The following is a 20,999-nucleotide window of genomic DNA, read 5'->3' on the forward strand; positions in this document are numbered from 1 at the left end:
TCTGATAATTAATATTTTCATTTTCCACTTGTTGCCTAATGCTCTTTATAGCTACTTTGTTTTGAACTGGACTCTGATCAAGATTCACACATTGCATTTGGTTTTCAAACAGTTCATTTGCACCTCTCTTTCTCTCATTTTCTCTCTCCCTCTTCCCCTGCCTCAGTCGGGTTTAGGTGTAAATTACAGAAAAGTTACCTTTTGTTAAGAAGCACAGTTCTAGTTTTGCCAAATATATATAGTCATGTAATTACCACCATAATCAAGACATAAAATATTTCCACCACTGCAAAAAGTTCTCTCATGCCTCTTTATAGTCTCTCTCTACTCACCCCATCAACCATTGATCAGATTTCTTTTCATATAGTCATTGACATTTGGCTTCTTTCACTTAGTATAATGCCTTTGAGATTCATCCATATTTTGTGTGTATCAGTAGTTTGTTTTGATCACTGAGGACTATTATACTGTATCCATGTACAGCACTTTGTTTATCCAGGACAGATGCTCATGTGAGACTGTGAGGTGGGATTAAATGTGAACTTAGTTTTAAGTGGTCAGTTCACTTGTGAATCTTTTTGTGCCATGACTTCTATTTCTTTATGGAACCTTGTAACTGAAGAGATTTTATAATAAATACCCAGGTCATAATTATTCAATGCAAATCAAAGGTCTAAAATAAATATTCCTTGAAAAGTTTTAAAATTTAGAAATTTTAAATTATCTACCTAAATCATAAATAACTACCAGTTTTCACTTGCCTTCTCAAGCTAAATTTCTGGATACTTTACTTTCTCCATACACACTTCTAATTGCATACACTTCTGTAGACTTATATGTAAACACACATGCACATACACACACACACCCCTTACCTAGATGAGTAGCTGTGAAAGAAAACTTAAAGATTCAATCAGTTGTCATAGTAATTCATAAGGAGTAATATTGATGCATTTTTTGGGGGGATTTATAATGACAAACCTGAGACTTTAAATGAATGTAACTCCCACATTAATTAGCAATCCTATTTTAGGATACTGAAACCATGGTGGGGCTATTAAGTACTAGAACTGAAAAGCTTGTCCGGAAATTGTGGAGTCTCCATAACTCTGTTTTCATAACGATTTTCTTTCTAGAAACTGCTGCTCAATTTTCTTTCTAGAACAAAGTTTCATTCCCAACCCTCTCTATGCCCTGCATTTCACACCAGCACAAGCCATTGCATTTCCAGTTTCTCTAAATAACTGGGAGTTACTGTTTCCAGCAGAAGCAAGAGGATATAATTTTACATGTGGAATTTTTCATCTATGATTGTGCTTGCTAAAATTTCTGACTGAGAGGCAAAGAGTATAGTTCAGGGGTGGGGAACCTTTTCATGTTGGAAGGCCACATTAATTCAGCTGTAATCAAATAAGGCTGCATGCATGAAAGTTCAATTAGATATAATTAAAAATGTACATTATTTTGTAAAAATCTATTATGTACTTAACAATTTCAAAAAATGAAAACTATTTGTTAATTTTAAAGTTAACTAACATCTTAATGAGTTTCTTGTGTCTGATTTTTGTTGGAAAGCATTTGAATATTGGTTGCAGCATGGAGGCCCCCAGTTTCAGTTGATCCTGTAGGTGGGTATTAGTCATTTGTGACCCTAAGGGTGTCTTGATTTGGGTTAGGTAGGAGAATGTAGATTCACAGCAATAAGTGGTTGAAAAGCAAGAAATCACTTTTTGGGCATGTTGCCAAAGAAGTGGGTATTCTATTGCATTTTTTTTTTTGTATTTCAATTGGATCTTTCTTAGCATTAAACAATTAAATATTGTCATCTACTATTAACCATTCAATGTCATCTACTGAGAGCTCAGTCAATTCCATCTGTAGTTCTTTAGGTGCTTGGTGAGATCAACCACGTGAGGCTTAAATGCTAATATGAGTGTGATGTGGTGATTCCCAAAGTCAGTGAAACTTTCATTATATTCTTTAATTAATAGGTCTCTAACAGCTGCGTGTTCTTCAAATGATTCACATATGTCATCCTGCTCATCAGTGACCTTTGCTAACTGAGGAAAATGTTCATCCAAATTTCCTTTAGAAGAAGTGTTTTGGAAAAAGATAACTTCTTTCAAAATGCTGAGATTTTTCTTTTGGACATATATCATATGTAGACTTAGTTTTACCTTGCAAAGAAATATTCCAATTGTTTTGATTTGACATATCACATAGAAATGTTGCTTTCCTATAGAAATATTCCTTCAATAATTCACATTGCTGATTATGTTCTTCATAAATTTAACTATCTGTTCTTGCAGAGATAAAAATTTTGGCTAACACCTGTCCCTGCAGTAGCCAACACACTTTAGAATGATATGGCAAATCCACACTGAATACCTCATAGCTCAACTTCAGCATGTTAAGAAAGTGATGATGCTGTCTTACAATTGCAGGGATATAGCTAACAATACTTATAACTTGTTGTAAAATGTCACTTAAAATAGTAGCTTTAGCACAGATATTCTGCTGATGCAAAATACAATGGAAAGAAATGAGAGCATCTGGATCTGTTAATACTTTATCTGTGCAATGAACCCTTCATGTTTTCCTGTCATGGAAGGTGCATCATCTGTACATACACTCACTAAATTTACCAAATTCAGTCCAACTTCACATTTATCTTGAAAGTTGTTGAAGATATCTCTATTCCCTGTGTTGTGCTCACAAAAGTGCCCAAAGCGAGTAACTCTTTGTAGCAAAGAAAATCTTCTGATCTGAATAAAGTGTAAAACCTGTGCCAAGTCAGTAGTATCAGTTGATTCATCCAAAGTGATTGAATAATATATGTTTTCCTTTTGAAGTATTGCATGAAGTTGTTCTGTTAAGTTGAGGGCTAATTCATGCTGCTGATCAGTTATGGTTCTCCTTCAAAGAGGCAGTTATTGGTACTTTGAAATGTTATCGCGGTCTAAGCATCCTACGACTTGAACAATACATTCTTTCACAATTTCTACATCACTGAAGGGCTTCCCTTTTTTCCCTCCGAGTATGTAAGCAACTTTATAAGTTGCTTCAGTGACATTATTTCCAGGTCTTATTGCTGCTTGAAAGAATTGTGTTTGCTTTTGCTTTTCATCTTTTATCTCTGCAATACAAACTTTCACACCTCTCCCTCTAATTTAAAATATTTGTGGTCCTTATGAGTATTATAATGTTGATGAGCATTGAAGTTCTTTAATGTTGATATTGTAGTATCCCAAAGCAAGCAAATCATCTGTAACAGAAACAAGATAATATTACAATTTCCATCCTCATTAAAAAAATCTGTTTTTTTCCTTTGGTGTTGTCTTGGTCTTCTTTGACATGATGGGCTGTTAAGCAGACAATTAAAAATTACTGTGGAGCTGTGCAACTATTCACAAATTCCACTTCAAACAGAAACACAATTCACTGTTGTCAAAAACTGATAAGAGGCTGGGCGCGGTGGCTCACGCCTGTAATCCTAGCACTCTGGAAGGCCGAGGCAGGTGGATTGCTTGAGGTCGGGAGTTCAAAACCAGCCTGAGCAAGAGCAAGACCCCCATCTCTACTATAAATAGAAAGAAATTAATTGGCCAACTAATATATATATAGAAAAAATTAGCCGGGCATGGTGGTGCATGCCTGTAGTCCCAGCTACTTGGGAGGTTGAGGCAGGAGGATCGCTTGAGCCCAGGAGTTTGAGGTTGCTGTGAGCTAGGCTGACGCCACGGCACTCACTCTAGCCTGGGCAACAAAGTGAGACTCTGTCTCAAAAAAAAAAAAAAAAAAAAAAAAAAGCTGATAAGAGACTGGTGTACTAGACCCCCATAAACTCTCACCTACCAGCTTCGTGTGATAGTGGCACCAGTCAGGTGGGGGAAGTTAGAACTAAATCATGAGTGTAGCACCCGTCAATTTAGCCCTTATGGCTTACTAATGTTCCAGTTGTGCTGGTCAATCTGGAAGGATTATTTTGTTGAAACTTGTTTTATTCTTTGGTATTTTAAATATGTTCATTTTAAAAATAAAATAAAAATATAAAAGACAAAAATATATTAGTAAAAATAAAAGAATTTGTTCTATAAATTTGGATGTAGTCAAAAGGCTGCACTAAAGGTCCTAGAAGCCTTAAGGACGTAGGTTTCCCACTCCTGGTATAGTTATTAAGAGCTCAGTTGTGGAGTCAGAATCCCCAAACTACTAGCTCTGCCATTTAGTGGTGGTGTGATCTTGAGCAAGTTACTTAAGTCTCTGTGTTCCAGTGACCATGTTTATAAAATAGGGATATTAATTGGTCTGTCACAGGCATGTTCCAAATACTTCATATGCATTTGGAGCATTCACAGAATTTGGCATGCTCGCTAAATATTAGTTTTTATTATCTATTCCAAATCTGATAGCACCAAATTATATATAATGTAGATTGATTGACAAAACTGCTAAATGTAGTAAAAAATTCTCCATAATGATACTAGTAGCTTTGTGTTTTTTTTTTTTAAATGGATCTCTTCACAAATACCAATAGCTTCATTACTAAATTCTTACTATGTTCCAGGCATTGGGCTTAGATCTTAACAGGAATTATTTAATTCTGACATCTCAACAACTTTAATATCATTCCCATTTTACAGATAGGAAAATTGAGGAACAGACAACTTAATTAACTTGCAGCAATGATCGCAGAATTACTGGAGTAGAGTGCAACCCAGGCATGTCTGATTTCAGGGTCAGAGTTCATGACCCTTTTAGATTCCCTGCCAAAAGTAAATAAATAAAATAAAAAGTGGCTTTGACAGGTGACAGCATTTGTTAAAGCATTACAAATTTTAAAAAATGACTAGCTCAACTCCTGATTAATGTATTTATTCAATAAGCAATCTATTTTCTGATTAAAGCTGTCTCACAGTTTTTGGTTAAATCGTAAAAAGAGGACACAGTTTTAAAGAACTCTGTCGTTATGTCATCCGGGCGACACTGGGAGCGCTGGCACCAGCTTGCCCTGGGCGACAGGGTAGCGGGTCGGCGGCTGCGCAGGGCCCGGGCTCTTGCTGCAGACTTCTTTTCAGAACGTCATGCTTGCGTGATGCCCTCACACAGGTCGTTCTGTTGGCAGCGCATCTGAAAAACGTCACCCCCGGGCCTGAAAAGAAACGCAAGCCACCGTTACCATCATCATCACACAGTGGCACTATTTCCAGAGACGATGTCTAGACGGGCTGGGCGTGGCTGACGAGGCTGCACAGGGAAATCTTTCTCTCTCCGAAACGTTTTCTGCCAATTCTACCCGTTATCCTTACAAGTAGTACTAATTGTTCCGTAATAGAAGTGTTGAGAAGTTTTACACTGGGCGCAAGCGGCAAAGGCGGCTTCCAAGATGGTGCCTTCCGGCAAAAAGCTCGGCCTCACGCGCATCAGCTGCCGGGGCTCGGGTGGGAGGCGGGAACCAGGCTGTGGGGGCGGGGCTTTAAGAGGGCGGGGCTCCAGGGGCGGGGCTGCGGGAGGGAGGGCGGGGCTGCGGGAGGGAGGACGGGGCTGCGGGAGGGAGGGCGGGGCTGCGGGAGGGAGGGCGGGGCTGCGGGAGGGAGGGCGGGGCAGCACCCTACAGAAGTGAGGGGCGGGCCCAGTAACGGCTTGCTTACTATTAGACCGCGCGGTCCGTTGTGCGCATGTGCCATCCGTTTCAAACTCTGAGGCGCGCCCGGGCGCTCTTGTTGTTGTGGGTGGAGTCAATGGACCCGGGACACCGGAAGCGCGCGGTCTGAGGATCGCAGCCGTAGCGGCCGCCGCATCTCGCCTTAAAGTTGTCACCGGATCGTCGCTTCGCAGCTAGTTGGGCGATTTCTGTCCTTGCTCCGCCTTGTCGAGCCGTGTCCGGTGCGGGCTTCCTCCTCGGAACCCTGCGCGGGCCGGAAGATGGCGGCGTCCGGTCTGGTACGTGCGGGCCTCGGCTCCCGCTGAGGAGCGGACGGGCGCGGCGCGGCGCGGGCGGGGAGGAAGCGGGCGTTAGGCCGGGCCGGGCCTGTCAGGGCTGTCAGTGGGAAAGACGCACGAATGTTTGAAATCCCGTGTGGTCGTGTGCAGATTAATTTACTGTGCTTTTCCCTTAAGGTTGCACGGCACGATTTCGTCTGTGACTGGGTCTGTCTAGCCAGAGTCTTGGGATTTCTACTTTTTAGTCTATTTACAGTAGAAGCATTAAATGCCTTAAAAGTGTGCTTTTGCGTCATACTGTCCGGTCTGGAGAAACACCGATCATGTGACAGATTTGTCTCGAAATAATTTGACTTTCTCATTTCTTTTGTCAAATTTCGTTGACCCTTATGTGCCGTTTTTGAGGCTTTTATGGGGCATCTGTTAGCGATAAGTCCTCTGAAAGGCAACTGTTGGCAAACAGGTGCGAGGTGTGAGCGACTAACGGGGGCGGGGACTCGCTTTTTGCTTTCCTGTGTCTGGACTTCCTCGGTATTCACTTTTCTGCATTTCAGACTTTGTTCATGGTTACCATATGTTGTAAGACCCATGTCACCTCTTTTCTTGTTTATCTCCCCTTCTAAGAAAATCTTCAATGTCAGTGAGCTCCCGTTATGTAACATTATACATGTATGCATAAAGAAATGTATGAAAGGCTAGTGTGTGCTTTTTAATATGAGCACATGTATTGTTTACATATTACATATAATTAGAAAGCAATAAAGCCAAATTCTCACTGGGGGAAAACAAGGGGAATGCAACTTACTAAATGCTTACAATTCATTTTTTCAAATGCCCGTCATAACCTGTTTTGAGTCTTTTAGTTCTAATATCTGACTTTGTATCATAATCCATTTAAAAGACAAGGGAAGAGAAGTTGGGAGATTATCCTCAGGCATTCATGTACTTTCAGTGGTTCTCAACTGGGGGCTCTTTTGCCTCCTGGGAGATATTTGTTGTGTGGCATGCCCATATTGGGGTGAAATTACTTTGAAGGTAAATTGTATTTGAATATATTTTAAACAAAGAAACCAAATTGATGATTTGCTTTTCTTTCAGGATCATCTCAAAAATGACTATAGAAGAAGATTTTGCCGACCTTCCAGGTGATTTATATACTTAAGCTTTTAAGATGATTTTTTTATTCCTATCTTTACAAAGTGGATTTTTAAATGAAGAAAGCAAAAACCATCACCTATGACTAAAATAATGATTTCTACGTCCAGTGATTAAGTGTAGTCATCTTATACTAACAGAAAAATATTAATGCAAATAGTGCAATATTAATGCAAGTAGGCAGTGAGAAAAGAAATTCACCTGGTAAGATGGTAGGACCAGGAAGAGGCAGTCTCAGTTCTAAGTGAAAGCTGTGGGAAAAGCACTTTGTAGAGTGGATTGAATGGTAAAACTAGACAGACGTAGCTTATTCAGTGGCGCAAAAAGAAAAATAATGCATACTGTCATGAATTTTTGTGTTGGGTGCTTATTTGAGTTGCTTTGGTCCTTTTAGTTGTAAAACCTGTAAAGTTAAATTTTCTAGTTAAATATTGAGTGGTAATAGAATGAAAAACGTGCTTTTTAAAGTGAAGATGTTATTATCAATAACATCTTGTTTATTGAGCTTGGATTCTACGAGAACATAGAAATATGTTCTTTTGCTCACGAGCAGCTTTCCTTTTCGGAAGGTGAATATTGAATTAATTTAATGAACAAAAATAATACTTGTAATAATAATTTGTGTGTCATAAAGAGCAGGCCTGTATGTAATTAAGCATTAACTTGTATAGGCAGTCATGTAAGAAGTTAGGAAGGAATATGCGTGCTGTTGATATTAAGGGAAAGCTTTAAAGTTGTGGTGTAACTTAGGTGGACCTTGCATAAAGATTTAAAGACAAAGGTAAAGTACATTCCAGACCTAGGAAGTATCATAAACAAAGGAACCACAATAGGAATACATATATTGTGGTTTGTCAATCAGGTAGACCTGATTTAAGATGGTGATTATGTTGGGTAAAAGTAGAAAACAAGACCATATGAATTGGGTAGAGCCAGAAAATGGATATCGTGTTCTTTAGGCATCTATTATAGGTTTGAATAAACTATCTTAAATCCTCTTTGGAATAAGGCCTACCAAATGTGAACACACACATACACTGCATTTTAAAAAAGCAAAGAAGAGTAGTGTGATGTTTGTATGATAGCCTAATGTAGGGGTTTCAATAATCTAGGCATAGTTGGGGTGCTTTTATGATAAGGTAGTAATGAGAAGGAGGAAGAAAAGGTAAATTGGAGAAAATATTGAAAAAATGTGGAAAAAGCTGTAGGACTTGGTAAGTGATTTTTTCCCCAAATGATTGACTATAAAAAAAATAGTGATTTCTTTCACCAAATGATTGAATAAAGTCTATTCTATAAAGTAGAATCATTTGGTAACTGCCAGAAGATTACATCCATACTGTATCAGCTAGACTTTCTGTTTGACAACTAGTCTAGAGTGTGTTCTAGACTATATATTGGTGGCCTGTGTTCCAATAGTGACTATATTATCACCTTTGGCAAGTCACTTGATCTGCCTGAGTCTGATCTGTGAAATGGGTGATAGCAGGGGTGTATTTATATTGCTGCAGTATATGTACATGTATGTAGTATTCTTGGGTGGTGTCAAGGACAGAATTTACAATAGTATCCTATATTCTGGTATAACCTCTGCCATTAATACTAATTAGGTTTACACACTTGGGCAGGTCATTTGACCAATTGTATTTCAGTTTTTCTATCTGCAAAATGAGGTTATGGGATTCAGTTAGTGGTTTTTAATCAGATTTGTACATCAGGATTTACATGAATTATCCTAGAAAATCTGATTCATTTGGTTTGGGGGATATGGGCACTTATGTGTATTTCTGTCAAGGCAATTTTATGCACATATTTGGATGATAATTATTGGGCTAGGTGTTTTCTGAGATCTTTCAGTTATAAAATTCTGATGGATGATCCGATAAAGCATTGTGGCCCATGATCTTGAGTTACTTCATATAAAGTACTTTTCAAACTCTCAAGAAAAATAGGAATGTTATAGATCTTGCAAGGGTCAGTAAACTCCTACAGCCCATAGGCTAGCTAATTGTTTTGTAACAGGTTTTGTTTCAGTTTTATTGGAGCATACCCATTTGTTTACATATTGTTTCTTTCTTATTAGGGGACCTGACATTAACACAGAGCAAGGCCAGAACATACTGGAAATCTTAAAAGACTGTTTTGAAGAAAAAAGTAAGGTTTCATTTCTGGATGGACTTTGATGGTTGGGATAGATGAAAATATAAATATGTCATATTAATATCAAATGGGGCAAATATGTTCTAGCCTATAAATATATGCAAAATATTTTCCCCAGAATATGAGCTCATATGCAGCTCTTCATGTACCTTCTGGTATACTTAGGATAATACTGACAAAAATTATTGACAATAATTTGTCATCTCCTTTAGTTCATACTAGATTCCTGTAATGTGGAAATCCATACATAATTACCATGCACAAGCAAAAGTATTTCATATAATAGAAATAGATGTGCAGAATTCTTGACATCACTAGAGAGTTTGAGATAATATTTAGCAATTCACATTCCTTTCTAAGGAAATGTTGAATTATGGCAAAAATTTTTCTAAGTGCCAGTCAGCGTCAAAAGTTAGTAAGAGAATAGGCCAGCCAAAGAAATAAGGGTAGATGGTAGAAGAGTATCTCTTTTATACATTCTCTGAAAGAAGAGCTGACACATACTTCCTTAGGAGTCTTGTCTTTCTCAAAGAATATTGAATTGATGTCTGTACTTGATTTAAGTTAATTGTGTTTAAAGAGTCAATAGACAATTCTTCATACTTCAAATAGAGCTAATTTTAATTTTAACCCCTAGATAGTACACTGTATTTTGTTTTCAAAAATTTCATACTTGTTTTTAGGTCTTGCCAATGATTTGAGCACAAATTCTACAAAATCAGTGCTTTATTCCACATCCCAAATAAAAGACATTTGTATTCAGTCACCGAGCAAAGAGGTAAGTCATAAAGGAGAACTGGTACAGGTTTAATATATTAATAATGAAATTATACACAATGTACTTATGTACATTTTAGTTGTTAAGTCTTATTCTTGAAAGAAGATCCTATATTCCCATTGACTTTCTGTAAAATTTGGAGATAGTTTGTGAAATTTTTGATTTGATATTTTCTGTGTTTGAAATTGAGGGTCTGGGAATTACAGTTGTCAAATTATAACAATCACTTTTGATTTCTCCTAAAATAATACTTAAATTAGGTTTTTAAAAAGTGGGCAGCTATTGAAATTGCTGATCACATATTGACAAGTTTGGATATTTTCTGAAGACTGAAGGCACCTCATTGTTGACTTCAATATAATAAATAGCAGACTTTCAAATAGCGTTTTAGAAGCTAATGATTTAAGGCAAATTGTTCAAAAGCACAATACTAATGACAAAAATCATGTAGGCTAGAAATAACATTCATTAGAAAATTATAAACAGGCAATCAGCATATTAAACACATATATTACATATAGCCTTTTCATTCTAAGGAATGAAGACAGGACTATTTCTTTCTGTAATGTGATAAGTTACATTGATTTTCGAAAGTTAAATCAATTTAAGTTTCATGGGATAAACTTGACTTGGTCATAGAGTATTAATATTTTTATTTGGTTAATATTGAAGATGTTTGCATCTATGTTCATGAATCATATTTTCTCTTAAGATGTTCTTGTATAGCTTTGTTGTCAGGGTTGTACTACAGGTTCCTCTTCTAGATAGGATGTAATAAATCATAGGCTAACACATTTGCTAAAACAGCTAATTAAAAAAAATAAAATGCAAAACAAATTTTATTTTTAGAGATGTGGGGAGCTGTAGAAACAATAAAGACTATCACCAAATAGTCTATAACTAATTTTCTTCCCTTGTGAGGCAAAACACCTCTGTGTGCTCTACTCATTGTCCCCTAACTTATGGAAGTTTTCCATTCTAGCTGATAGGTGCAGTCATATATATGACTGAGAGAATATTCCTCCTCAGGCTTCAGGTATTTCTTTCCCCAGCCTTTCTCATTTTTTTCACAATGCATGCTCTGATCAATATTTAATTGAATGCTTGAGGGAGATCTTTTGTACATCTCTGAAGTTCTTTCTCTGTGTTGCTATCTCCTGTCTAGTACTTTACCCTACAGATTCTAACCCCTTTGGCCATCTTATCCCCAGCCTTGGCTCCTCAACTAGGAGTTCACTCTCCTTGTACCATAACGTGGAAACTCTCCAGGATATAAGCTAGGACAATCAGAGGGTTCACTTTATTTGTTCCCTGCTTCTCAAAGATCCCTGTCCTCTTGTTTGATGTCAAATTTCTTGAGAATCTTGTATATTTTGGCTGTTTTTAAAATTGTTTCAGGCAAGATGGTACATCTGGTTGCTGTTACTATATTACATCTTGTTCTAAAGCAGAGGTCTTTTGCAATGACTTCTAAATAACTTTGGGCCAAAGAAGAAAGCACACTAGGAATAGAAAATATTATGAACTGAATGATAAAAATGTGAGTTATCAAAACTTTTGAGATTTATGATACTCTCAAAGTACCATATTAAAACAAACAAAACTTTTGAGATTTAGCTAAAATAGTGTTAGAGGGAATTCATGACTTTAATGTATATTAAGAAATAAGAGCCAGGTGTGGTGGCTCACACCTATAATCCTAGCAATTTGGGAGGCTGAGGCAGGGGGATAACTTGAGGCTAGGATTTCAAGACCAGCTTGAGCAACATAGCAAAACCCCATCTTTACAAAAAAAATAAATAAAAAAATTAGCTGAGCATGGTGGCACACACCTATAGTCCCAGCTACTTGGGAGGGTGAGGCAGGAGGATTGCTTGAACCCAGTATTTGAGGTTGTAGTGAGCTGTGATGAGGCCACTGCACTCTAGCCCAGGCAACAGAGTGAGAACCTATCTCAACAAAAGAAAAAAAAGAAAGAAGTAATGTTGAAAATCAAGGTGTACTCTAGATATTATGTTGGCCTTGTAAAATGAGTTTCCTTTTTTTCTGTTCTCCTGAAGGGTTCTTATGAATTAGTATTATTTCTTACTTAAACATTTGCTGGAATTGATAGTCTTCTCTTTGGAAAGGTTTTAAAATATGAATTCAGTTTTTTTCTATGAAATCCCTTAAAGTATACAAATCATAAGGGTATCTTTTGATGACTATTTACAACTGTTCCCTAGATCAAGATACAGAACAAAGAATTTTGATTCTACTTAATAGTAATGGAATATAATTTTTATTTTCTCTGTCCTTTTTTTTTTGGACAGTTCTAAATAGTCTTTTTCTAGGGATTTGTTCATTTTATTTAAATTTTCAAATTTATTGGATAAAGTTTTTTGTGATATTCTTCTACAATCTTGTTAATGTCTTCAGTATCTATAGTGATGTCTTCTTTTTCATTCCTAAAAATAACATTGGTTATTTATGCCTTATCTTTTTCTTTGATTAGTCTTGTCAGGTTTTATCAATTTTGGTCTTTCAGAAAACCAAGTTTGACTTTGTTGATCCTCTCATATGTTTGTTTTTAGTTTCATTATTTTTCTCTTTACTTCCTTGTATGTTGTTTTTAGCTTCATATTATTAACTTTTTCTCTCTAATTCTTGAGATGGTTGCTTCCAAACAACAGAGATTTTGTAAGTGTTAGAATTTTTCCAGGTAGGGCCTTTCCATACAGTAAGCTCGGCCAAGGCCTTATGCATAAGAAATAGAATTTGTTTACCTGACTTGAAAATGAAGTGGGTTATCAGACCTACCTGTATGTATCTTATAGGCTTTTCTGTTTGAGAATTGAGATTCCTAAGTCTAGTTATTATTTCATATTTGTATGTCTTTAAGTAAAACAAGACATGACTGCTTAGGTTTTGACTGAAACACAACCTAGTTTCATAAAGCAAATTATTCGTTTCTTCTGTTTTTGGAAAAACTTGATTAAGCAAAAATGATCTGTTCCTTCAAATTTAGATCATTTGTAAAACATATGGTTGAACTCTTTTTGTGGAGATGTTTTTGATTGCCACTTTAATTTATTTAATGATTTTTTTTTCTATTTCTTTTGGCATTTTATGTTTATTTCCTCTCAATTTGAGTATTTTGAGTATAGTTAACTTTCTTTTATGATCCTTCTCATATCTATAATTCTTCTTTTTTTATTCAACATATTGCTCATTTGTACCTTTTTTTCTTTTTCTGATAGGGTTGGGAGGAGCCCTTTTGTTTCACTACTTTCTTTATATTCTTTTAACAGCCCTCTGTTGCAGGTCCCAACTGTACCCCCTCTTTTAAAGGTGTCCTGTATCTCTAGTTACAGATCTTTATGTGTTTCTCCATAAACATTAATCTGTCTGCCTTTGAGTTTTCTCCACTGCTAGAGTGTTTCTGTTCTGTCTGATTAGTTGCTACTAATCTTTCCAACTTCGGAAAGTTTGTTGACATATCTCATTTACTCCCTTCTCTTTCTCTTCCTCTTTCTGGATTTGTATGTTTTTAAAAATCCTTGAAGTTTTAAGAGGGAGCAGAAATTAATTGAAAGCCTTTGTTTTTTTCTGGAAATGAATTCCATAGTTATCCACTCAACAGCAGTGCAGTGGCTTTGTTCTTTATTTATTTCCCTATTGGTAGATTTTTAGGTTGTTCTTGTCTATTCATTATCACAGTGATGCGGTGAACATCTTTGTTTATGTCTCCTTTGTGTACATGTTATAAATTGAATTTCTCTAGAATATGAATGTTTGAAATGAAATTATTAAATATTAAATTGATGGCTTGAAATAGTTCAAATTTATCAAAAATATAATACACAAGTAAGGTATTAAAAATAATATAAACACTCATGTACCCATTACTAGTGTAAGAAATGTGAATACCTTTGAAGCATTGATGTGCCATTTTCCCATCCTGTTCTTCCTCTCTTTTCTAGACAGAGGTAACCACTGTCTTGAGTTTCATGCTCTTCATTCTCTTTCTTTAGCATATCAATTTGTGTAAGCACTTTTGCTACCACTTGTGATAGAGGTCCCACTACCATCCATGTTTGTTGCTTTATTAGAAGGTCTCATGAGACTTGGCATAGTTATACTCACAACTGAGATTAATTATAGCCATACAATCAGGATATACCGCTGGGGTCAATAGGGGGGAAAGACAAGTTAGGCAGAGTCTGGAGGAATTCATGTGCAGGTTTCCTGTTTTCCCTAAAGGTGCTAAGTAGAGTGTACTCATTGCTTCAGGCAGTGAAATGCAGTAACATGTGGACAGTCTTTCTTCCTAGGGAAGCCTTTTGAAACTTGGCCCATTTTTACTGGGGGCTCATCCCATAGGCACTCTCTGCCCACCAAAATTCTACACTTCCAGAAGGAAAGAAAGCAGGTGTTCACCATAAATCACATTGTTTGCAGTCTAGTCAGGCTTGTACAGAAGCCACAATCTTATCAGTTGGTAATGGAGGGAATATTCTAAAAGCCAAGCCTCTAGATGTCAACCGAAGGCTGTCCCTGCAAGCTAGACTGTTAAATAATCAGGCTGCCTGTGTTAACTCTTTTTCTATATAGAGTGAATCTCTAAATACTGTATTGTTTTACATGTCCTTGTATCTATTATATTTTGAACTTTGCGTAGGTTGGATTAATATGTACTTCTGCAACTTTTGTTTGTGAAAATAATCATTTATTCATGTTATAGTTTGTTTCACTGTTGTGTATGTAATATTATATAAATGTATTGTAATTTATTTATTCAATCCCCTGTTAGTGTAGTTTTTTGCTGTTCAGAGCTGTATTGTTTCTGTGATGGGTTATATGAAATCTCAACTTTACTAGATTGTCAAATTGTTTTCTAAAGTAATTACTTCAGTATACAGCTATTACTGACTTGTTTTAAAATCCTTGGGTTTTTTTCTACATTAAAAAAATGTTTAATCAGAATTGGTAATTTAATAAAGTTATATTTCTACTATGCTAGAAATCCCATCTACAGTGCCAGAAATCCCATCAAAAGTCAATTCCAGTTTCTTCAAGGAAGAAAGAAGCCTCTCTGCAATTCACTATAGAACCAAGTGAAACTGCCAGCAAATCAGGTTGGTGGCATCCCTAAGGGTGTTATTTTCCTGGTATATTTAAAAAGTTAGACATGCCAAAGGTAGCACATGTGTTGGTTTGAGTGACAAGTTCAGGGTCAGCCTAGGCAGAACTGTGAAATGGATGAGTTTGTTTTTGATCCCTTCTCAGTTTCATGGCTGGTGTTCTTTTCCTCTCTTCTTTTACTTCATTTCCTTCAATCAGTAACATGTGTTGCTACTTTTTAAAGTTTGCTATCTTTTCATTTTAGAAGAGTACTATTCCATTTGAGGTAATAGAACCAAAGATTTAAAAGAAAAATTTAATCATTACTCCCATGATTCTGCTGAGGTAACCTTTGAATCCTTCCATGCTTTCATTGGTGCTCATAAATGAAAAAATACATAAGTGTGCATGGGGGTATGTTTCCGACACCGGTCTGTGCTTTCAGAAGAGTCTGTTAAAATTTTCTTTCTTACCAACAATGCAAGAGAGTACCTTTTACCTGATAGACAATTACTATTCTACTTTTTGTCAGTTCATTGGTATTAGGTGATCTCGTTGTTATTTTAGTGTTCATTTCCATCATTGCCAATAAGTTTAAGGTTTCTAGCTAGTCTGCCTTCTTTCTAGTTTTCAGAGTCCTATTATTTTGATTGATGGATAGTTACTGAAGAATTTAGTTGAAGTTACTGAAGAATTATTTAGTTGATAGTTACTGAAGAATTTGTTTAGAGGAAGAAGCAGGGAAATGCCATCTCATTCCAGAAATAGAATTGCTTTGCTGTTGTAGTTTGAATTTTTACTTTTGAGTTTTTTTAAGTTTATGAATCAGTATGAATACTACCCAGCCATTCTTTTTCTTTGATGTTTGAAGGTTGAGGGTTAAGAACATATATATATTTTTCCTCTTTAAATATACATAGAGAGGTGTGTATATATACATGCATATTTATGTGTGTATATACATACTATATGTGTCATTATATTTATATATCTGTTATATCTATATATATGTATAAATATGTGATCATCTAGCTGCCTTAGCTTATAGTGCTTATGTATTTTAATTATAGATCTTTGATTTCTAAGCTTAATGATCTGTAAGTCTTCTGAAAACTATTTCTAATTAAATTATTGCTTTATTTTCTAAGGCAAATTTGATTTTAATGTTATTCTTTTAATTGACAAGTATCTTTATATAATTTTATTTTAGTTCAAGCCCATGCAGTTTGTCAGAAAAATCTGTCAACTGATGTTGATTCTAAAAATACACCTGGCTTTAAAAAAATGACAAATGGAGAACTAAACAGTCATCACAGTGAAGCTGATGAAGAATTTTACTTATCTGTTGGCTCACCTTCTGCTGTTTTGGATGCAAAAACATCTGTATCACAAAATGCTATTCCATCTATTGCCCAAAAGAGAGAGACTTACACTTTTGAAAATTCAGTAAATATGCTGTCTTCGAGCACAGAGATTTCTCTTAAAACCAAAAAAAGGTAATCTTTTATATAGTGTTAATTCTACTTTAAAAATTTTATATTTTATATTAAAAAGTGGTAATTCAGTCTTTTTATGTAGTTTTGTAGTAAAGATTAAAGATTATTAACATGTTATGAGAAAAACAGTATACATTTAGTATATATTCAGTTTTAATTAATGAGAAAGGCCTTAGAGTATACTTCAGAGAAGTTTGGAGGTTTACGTTTCTATAGTCTATGGAAAAATGTGTTTTCTTTCTTTTTTCTGAAAAAAATTTGTTTTACCTCTATATTATTTGTAATTGCAAGTTAGGTATGTATCAAGTCATTTCTAGGGTAGCAAAACATAATTATTGTTAATGCATTTTGGTAAACCCAGTTCCATTTCTTGGGGCTTTACCTTTGGCCTTCAGGAAGCACAGTAGATTGTTAAGGTTCTTTGCTATTGGAGACCTTTGTAATGAGTGTAATTTCTGTTTACAGTCTTTTGTCATTCCAGGAGACAAGGAGTTAAGTATAGTCTAAAACTTTGCTATTCAAAATTTGGTCTACCACAGTTTTATAATAGAACTTTGAAAACCAGTGCTTAGCTATACATTTCTTTGGTATAATTTAACCATTCTTTTATTTTTTCTATTGACAAATACACAGTTTTGCAATTTACCTGTATATATTTAGAATTTACAAATCAGCATTTACAAATTTTAAATAAAGGCTCAGTGCAGAATTTTATAAGTGGTCTGTATTATCTCTGTAAAGGAGTTCAGGAAGACTCATAACTCAACAAACCTTTTGGAATCATTCAGCTTGCCCTTCTTTTAACCTTTTAGGTTAAACTTTGAAGATAAAGTTATTTTGAAGAAAGTAGAAGTAGAGAATAAAGAATCAGGAGAGAATAAAATATCAGAAAGACAACAAGAAAAGAAACCAGTGAGAATATCTCAGAAAAGAATACAAGATTCAGAATATGAAACTCAAGCACAATCTAAAAAGAGTTTTTCAACATTGTTTTTAGAAACCATAAAAAGAAGTGAATCCAGGTGAGTTATTAAAAATGTCCTTTGAGACATTTTTTTCTTTTATACTCCATGAACCATATCTCAGGATTCTTAATGTTATTTAACTTAGAAATAAATCTTTTCATTGACACAAATTTTAATTGAAATTTTGCCCTGACCTATAAGGAGAGGTAGTTTCTTACCAGTAAGTCACCACCAAAGCCATCCTTTAGTAGATACTAAATTAGAGGTGAAAGAAAATGAATTTATTCAGTTCTCATTGCTTCTGCTCATCAACACTTTCTAGTTTGTATGATATTAAAGAATGAAGACAGTGCAATATTTAGAAATAGAATGATATCAGGGTGCCTGTATGTCACTATCATAGGTTTTAAATCTTTTTTCCATTTCTTCTGATTGTGGCAATAAAAGGGTAGTCCTAAAATAAATGTTAATGTGTTCTTTCCTACCTAAAAACTTCCATTGGTTCTACAATGTCCATATCATGATTTGCAGCCCTGACTATACATTAGAATTACCTAGAATTAATGGCAGTCAGGGTTGAGAATCACAGGTCTATAGAATAAACTTCAAATTTGTCAGCTGATATTTAAGGGCTTCACTTTCTGTAGTCTGCTGTTTCTACCCACTTGGTCACATACACTTGCGGTTGTCTGCTTTGTCCTACCTTTTACCCCTGTGATCAGACAATCTCCATTTTCTTTTAAGGTACAGGCTAGGCTTCTAGTTTTTTCCAAGTTCCACTTTATTGTTTTTTAAGCAGTTTCTTACCTCATATTGTAGCATTACTATTTGATGTGGTGTCTTTCTTTTTTTTTTTTTTTTGAGACAGAGTCTCACTTTGTTGCCCAGGCTAGAGTGAGTGCCATGGCGTCAGCCTAGCTCACAGCAACCTCAAACTCCTGGGCTTGAGTGATCCTTCTGCCTCAGCCTCCCGAGTAGCTGGGACTACAGGCATGCGCCACCATGCCCGGCTAATTTTTTATATATATATCAGTTGGCCAATTAATTTCTTTCTATTTATAGTAGAGACGGGGTCTCGCTCTTGCTCAGGCTGGTTTTGAACTCCTGACCTTGAGCAATCCGCCCGCCTCGGCCTCCCAAGAGCTAGGATTACAGGCGTGAGCCACAGCGCCCGGCTGATGTGGTGTCTTTCTTAGTAGATTAAAACATAAGCCCTCCTTTCTAGAAGTTTAGAGTTTTCTATTGTATTTTCTGTGTTACCTGTTAGAGTGCTAGTGAAAATATTAGGAAGTTGTTATAAAAACTTGTTGAATGAATGAATGAATTTCCCCTTTTGTTCAGTCTCTGTTTCCGTAGTTGATTTCTCAATACTTTTTTATATATATACTTTACCTCCTGCATGGATGTTATCTGTACCATCTGAAACAAATGTGTTACACTTAGGGGATAATTATATCACTTCCAAAAGAGTAACGAAGTATTTTTTTTAATGATTTTGGTTAACTAGTGAGTAAAGTTAATTTTGTATTTAATTGTTGTCACCAGATATAACTACTCACTATTCCCAGTGTTTTCTAGCATCATTGCTTTTGTTTATGGTCTTCCTTCTGATTCTCTTCTGTTTCCTCATGACCAAATCTTATCAGTCCTTTATGATCCAGCTCAAATGTCACAAAGTCTTTCTTGATTTTTCCACCTAGCTAGAAGTCATCTTTTATATTCTAAGATTTAATAGTGTTAAGGTTGTTTTCTAAGGATGTCTTTGTTGAACAATTGGTTATAGTAGAAGAGGAGCAGATTAGGAGAGTTCTTGTTGGCTAGTTTAGGAAGGCTTCACTTGTAAATTCTTAGCATTACTTTATATAGAGAGAACTAATAGGTATTACAAATACTATGTAATAAGGCAAATTAGACTTATTTGTAACGGCTTGGCTATTTCTTTAAATGTTGAAAAATAATATTTTATTAAACATTCATTCATGTCTTCTATTTTTTTATTCTTTATTCTTTTATTTGTTTTATAGAGTTTTCTAATTGTATAAATTTGTGAAACTACCTGTTAGAAGAATAGTATATTTCTTAGCATGTTTACTATTTTGCATTATAGGATTTATCAGCCGTTTGAGATTGGAGGAGCAGAGAAAGCATTTTTCTTTTAGAATCTTTTTGTATATCCTAATAAAAAGAGAAAAACACATAAGAATAATTTGTCTATTCTAGCTTTGTTTCTATTATGGCTAAAAATAGCTAAGCCTCCTTACCCAAGTGAAAAAGTCAGAGATAGTAGTGAATGGACTTTGGATGTTTACCCTAAGTTTTTGATTTTGCATATCTCACTGCAATATGTGGTTTGCTTGAGGCTGGTATCATAAATAGCAAGGAAATGCAAAATGAGTAAATCTGTCAGATTACCATCCTTTGAATAATTCCTTCCTTCTTTAGAAAACTTTCCCAACTAATTGGAAAAATTACTGTTTAATTTAATTCCAATGTGCTGCTTGTGACCTAGACTTTTTCTTAGTAAATAAATTTTGAGCTAGGAGTGTGGAGAAAGAGTTGGGAGGCATTATTTGACCAAATTATAATGGATTGCATAGCATTGTGTATTTTGTAGTAAGAATTGTCTTTTATTTTTTTCTGTTTCTATGGCACTAGATTTCTTTTGTGCTTATGCTACCTTTCTAGATATATATCAGTTATTTCAATACTATGACTGTAATCTTAAAATATATATGAAAATGTATGTAAGATATTTAAACTTGGAATGAATTTTTATATAATATAGTTCAGTGATATGAATCATTTTTACATTCCGTGCATTCAATATCTGTGTATTTGTTGCTGCTATGTATGAAGTCCTGTGATATGTAAAAAAAGTATTAGAAGAAATGATGCCTAATCTCTTATAATTTAGTAATGTTCCCTTAGAATATTAGACTTGGAGGTTTCATAGAAATACTCTTGTCTACTCTTGTTTTGGATGTGAAGAAATTCAGACCCCCAAAGACACCTAAACAAACATATAATTTAATATAATATGTAATAGGGCCCTTCATTTTTGAACTGTGAGTCAGTGTATCTGGGTTATAATTATATATCTTTGGGTTTTGGTTTTTTAGTATATAAAATGGGTGAGTGGGGGGGATCAAATTAGTTGATGTTTAGGTTTTCATTTAGCTCTAAATTTCTGTGATTGCATTAATATTATATTTTATTATATATTAACATATAGATATTAAATATTGATATCTATTAATAACAGATATCAATATATTAATATCTGTTAATAATAATAAATATTAATATATCTGATCAGGGTGATCAGATATTATAGAAATGTAAAAGGAGGAAAAGATCTGTATAAGGGAAAATTGAGGAGACTTGTAAACTGCTATTTAA

General features: G+C 35.1%; 1 protein-coding gene across 1 annotated transcript in view; it reads left to right on the top strand.

Moving 5' to 3' along the window:
- The first annotated feature begins 5,656 nt into the window (after positions 1–5,656).
- CENPC (centromere protein C) overlaps positions 5,657–20,999 on the top strand; it is a 47,782-nt gene continuing 32,439 nt past the window's right edge. Inside the window, exons 1-7 of the mRNA XM_012760993.3 lie at positions 5,657–5,943; positions 7,042–7,088; positions 9,182–9,252; positions 9,942–10,036; positions 15,039–15,153; positions 16,350–16,635; positions 17,448–17,657. Of these exons, the coding sequence (XP_012616447.1) occupies positions 5,926–5,943; positions 7,042–7,088; positions 9,182–9,252; positions 9,942–10,036; positions 15,039–15,153; positions 16,350–16,635; positions 17,448–17,657 (842 nt within the window). The 5' untranslated portion in view covers positions 5,657–5,925. The remainder of the gene's footprint in view (positions 5,944–7,041; positions 7,089–9,181; positions 9,253–9,941; positions 10,037–15,038; positions 15,154–16,349; positions 16,636–17,447; positions 17,658–20,999) is intronic.

This window comes from Microcebus murinus, chromosome 26 (genome assembly GCF_040939455.1).
Source record: "Microcebus murinus isolate Inina chromosome 26, M.murinus_Inina_mat1.0, whole genome shotgun sequence".
Lineage (NCBI taxonomy): Eukaryota > Metazoa > Chordata > Mammalia > Primates > Cheirogaleidae > Microcebus > Microcebus murinus.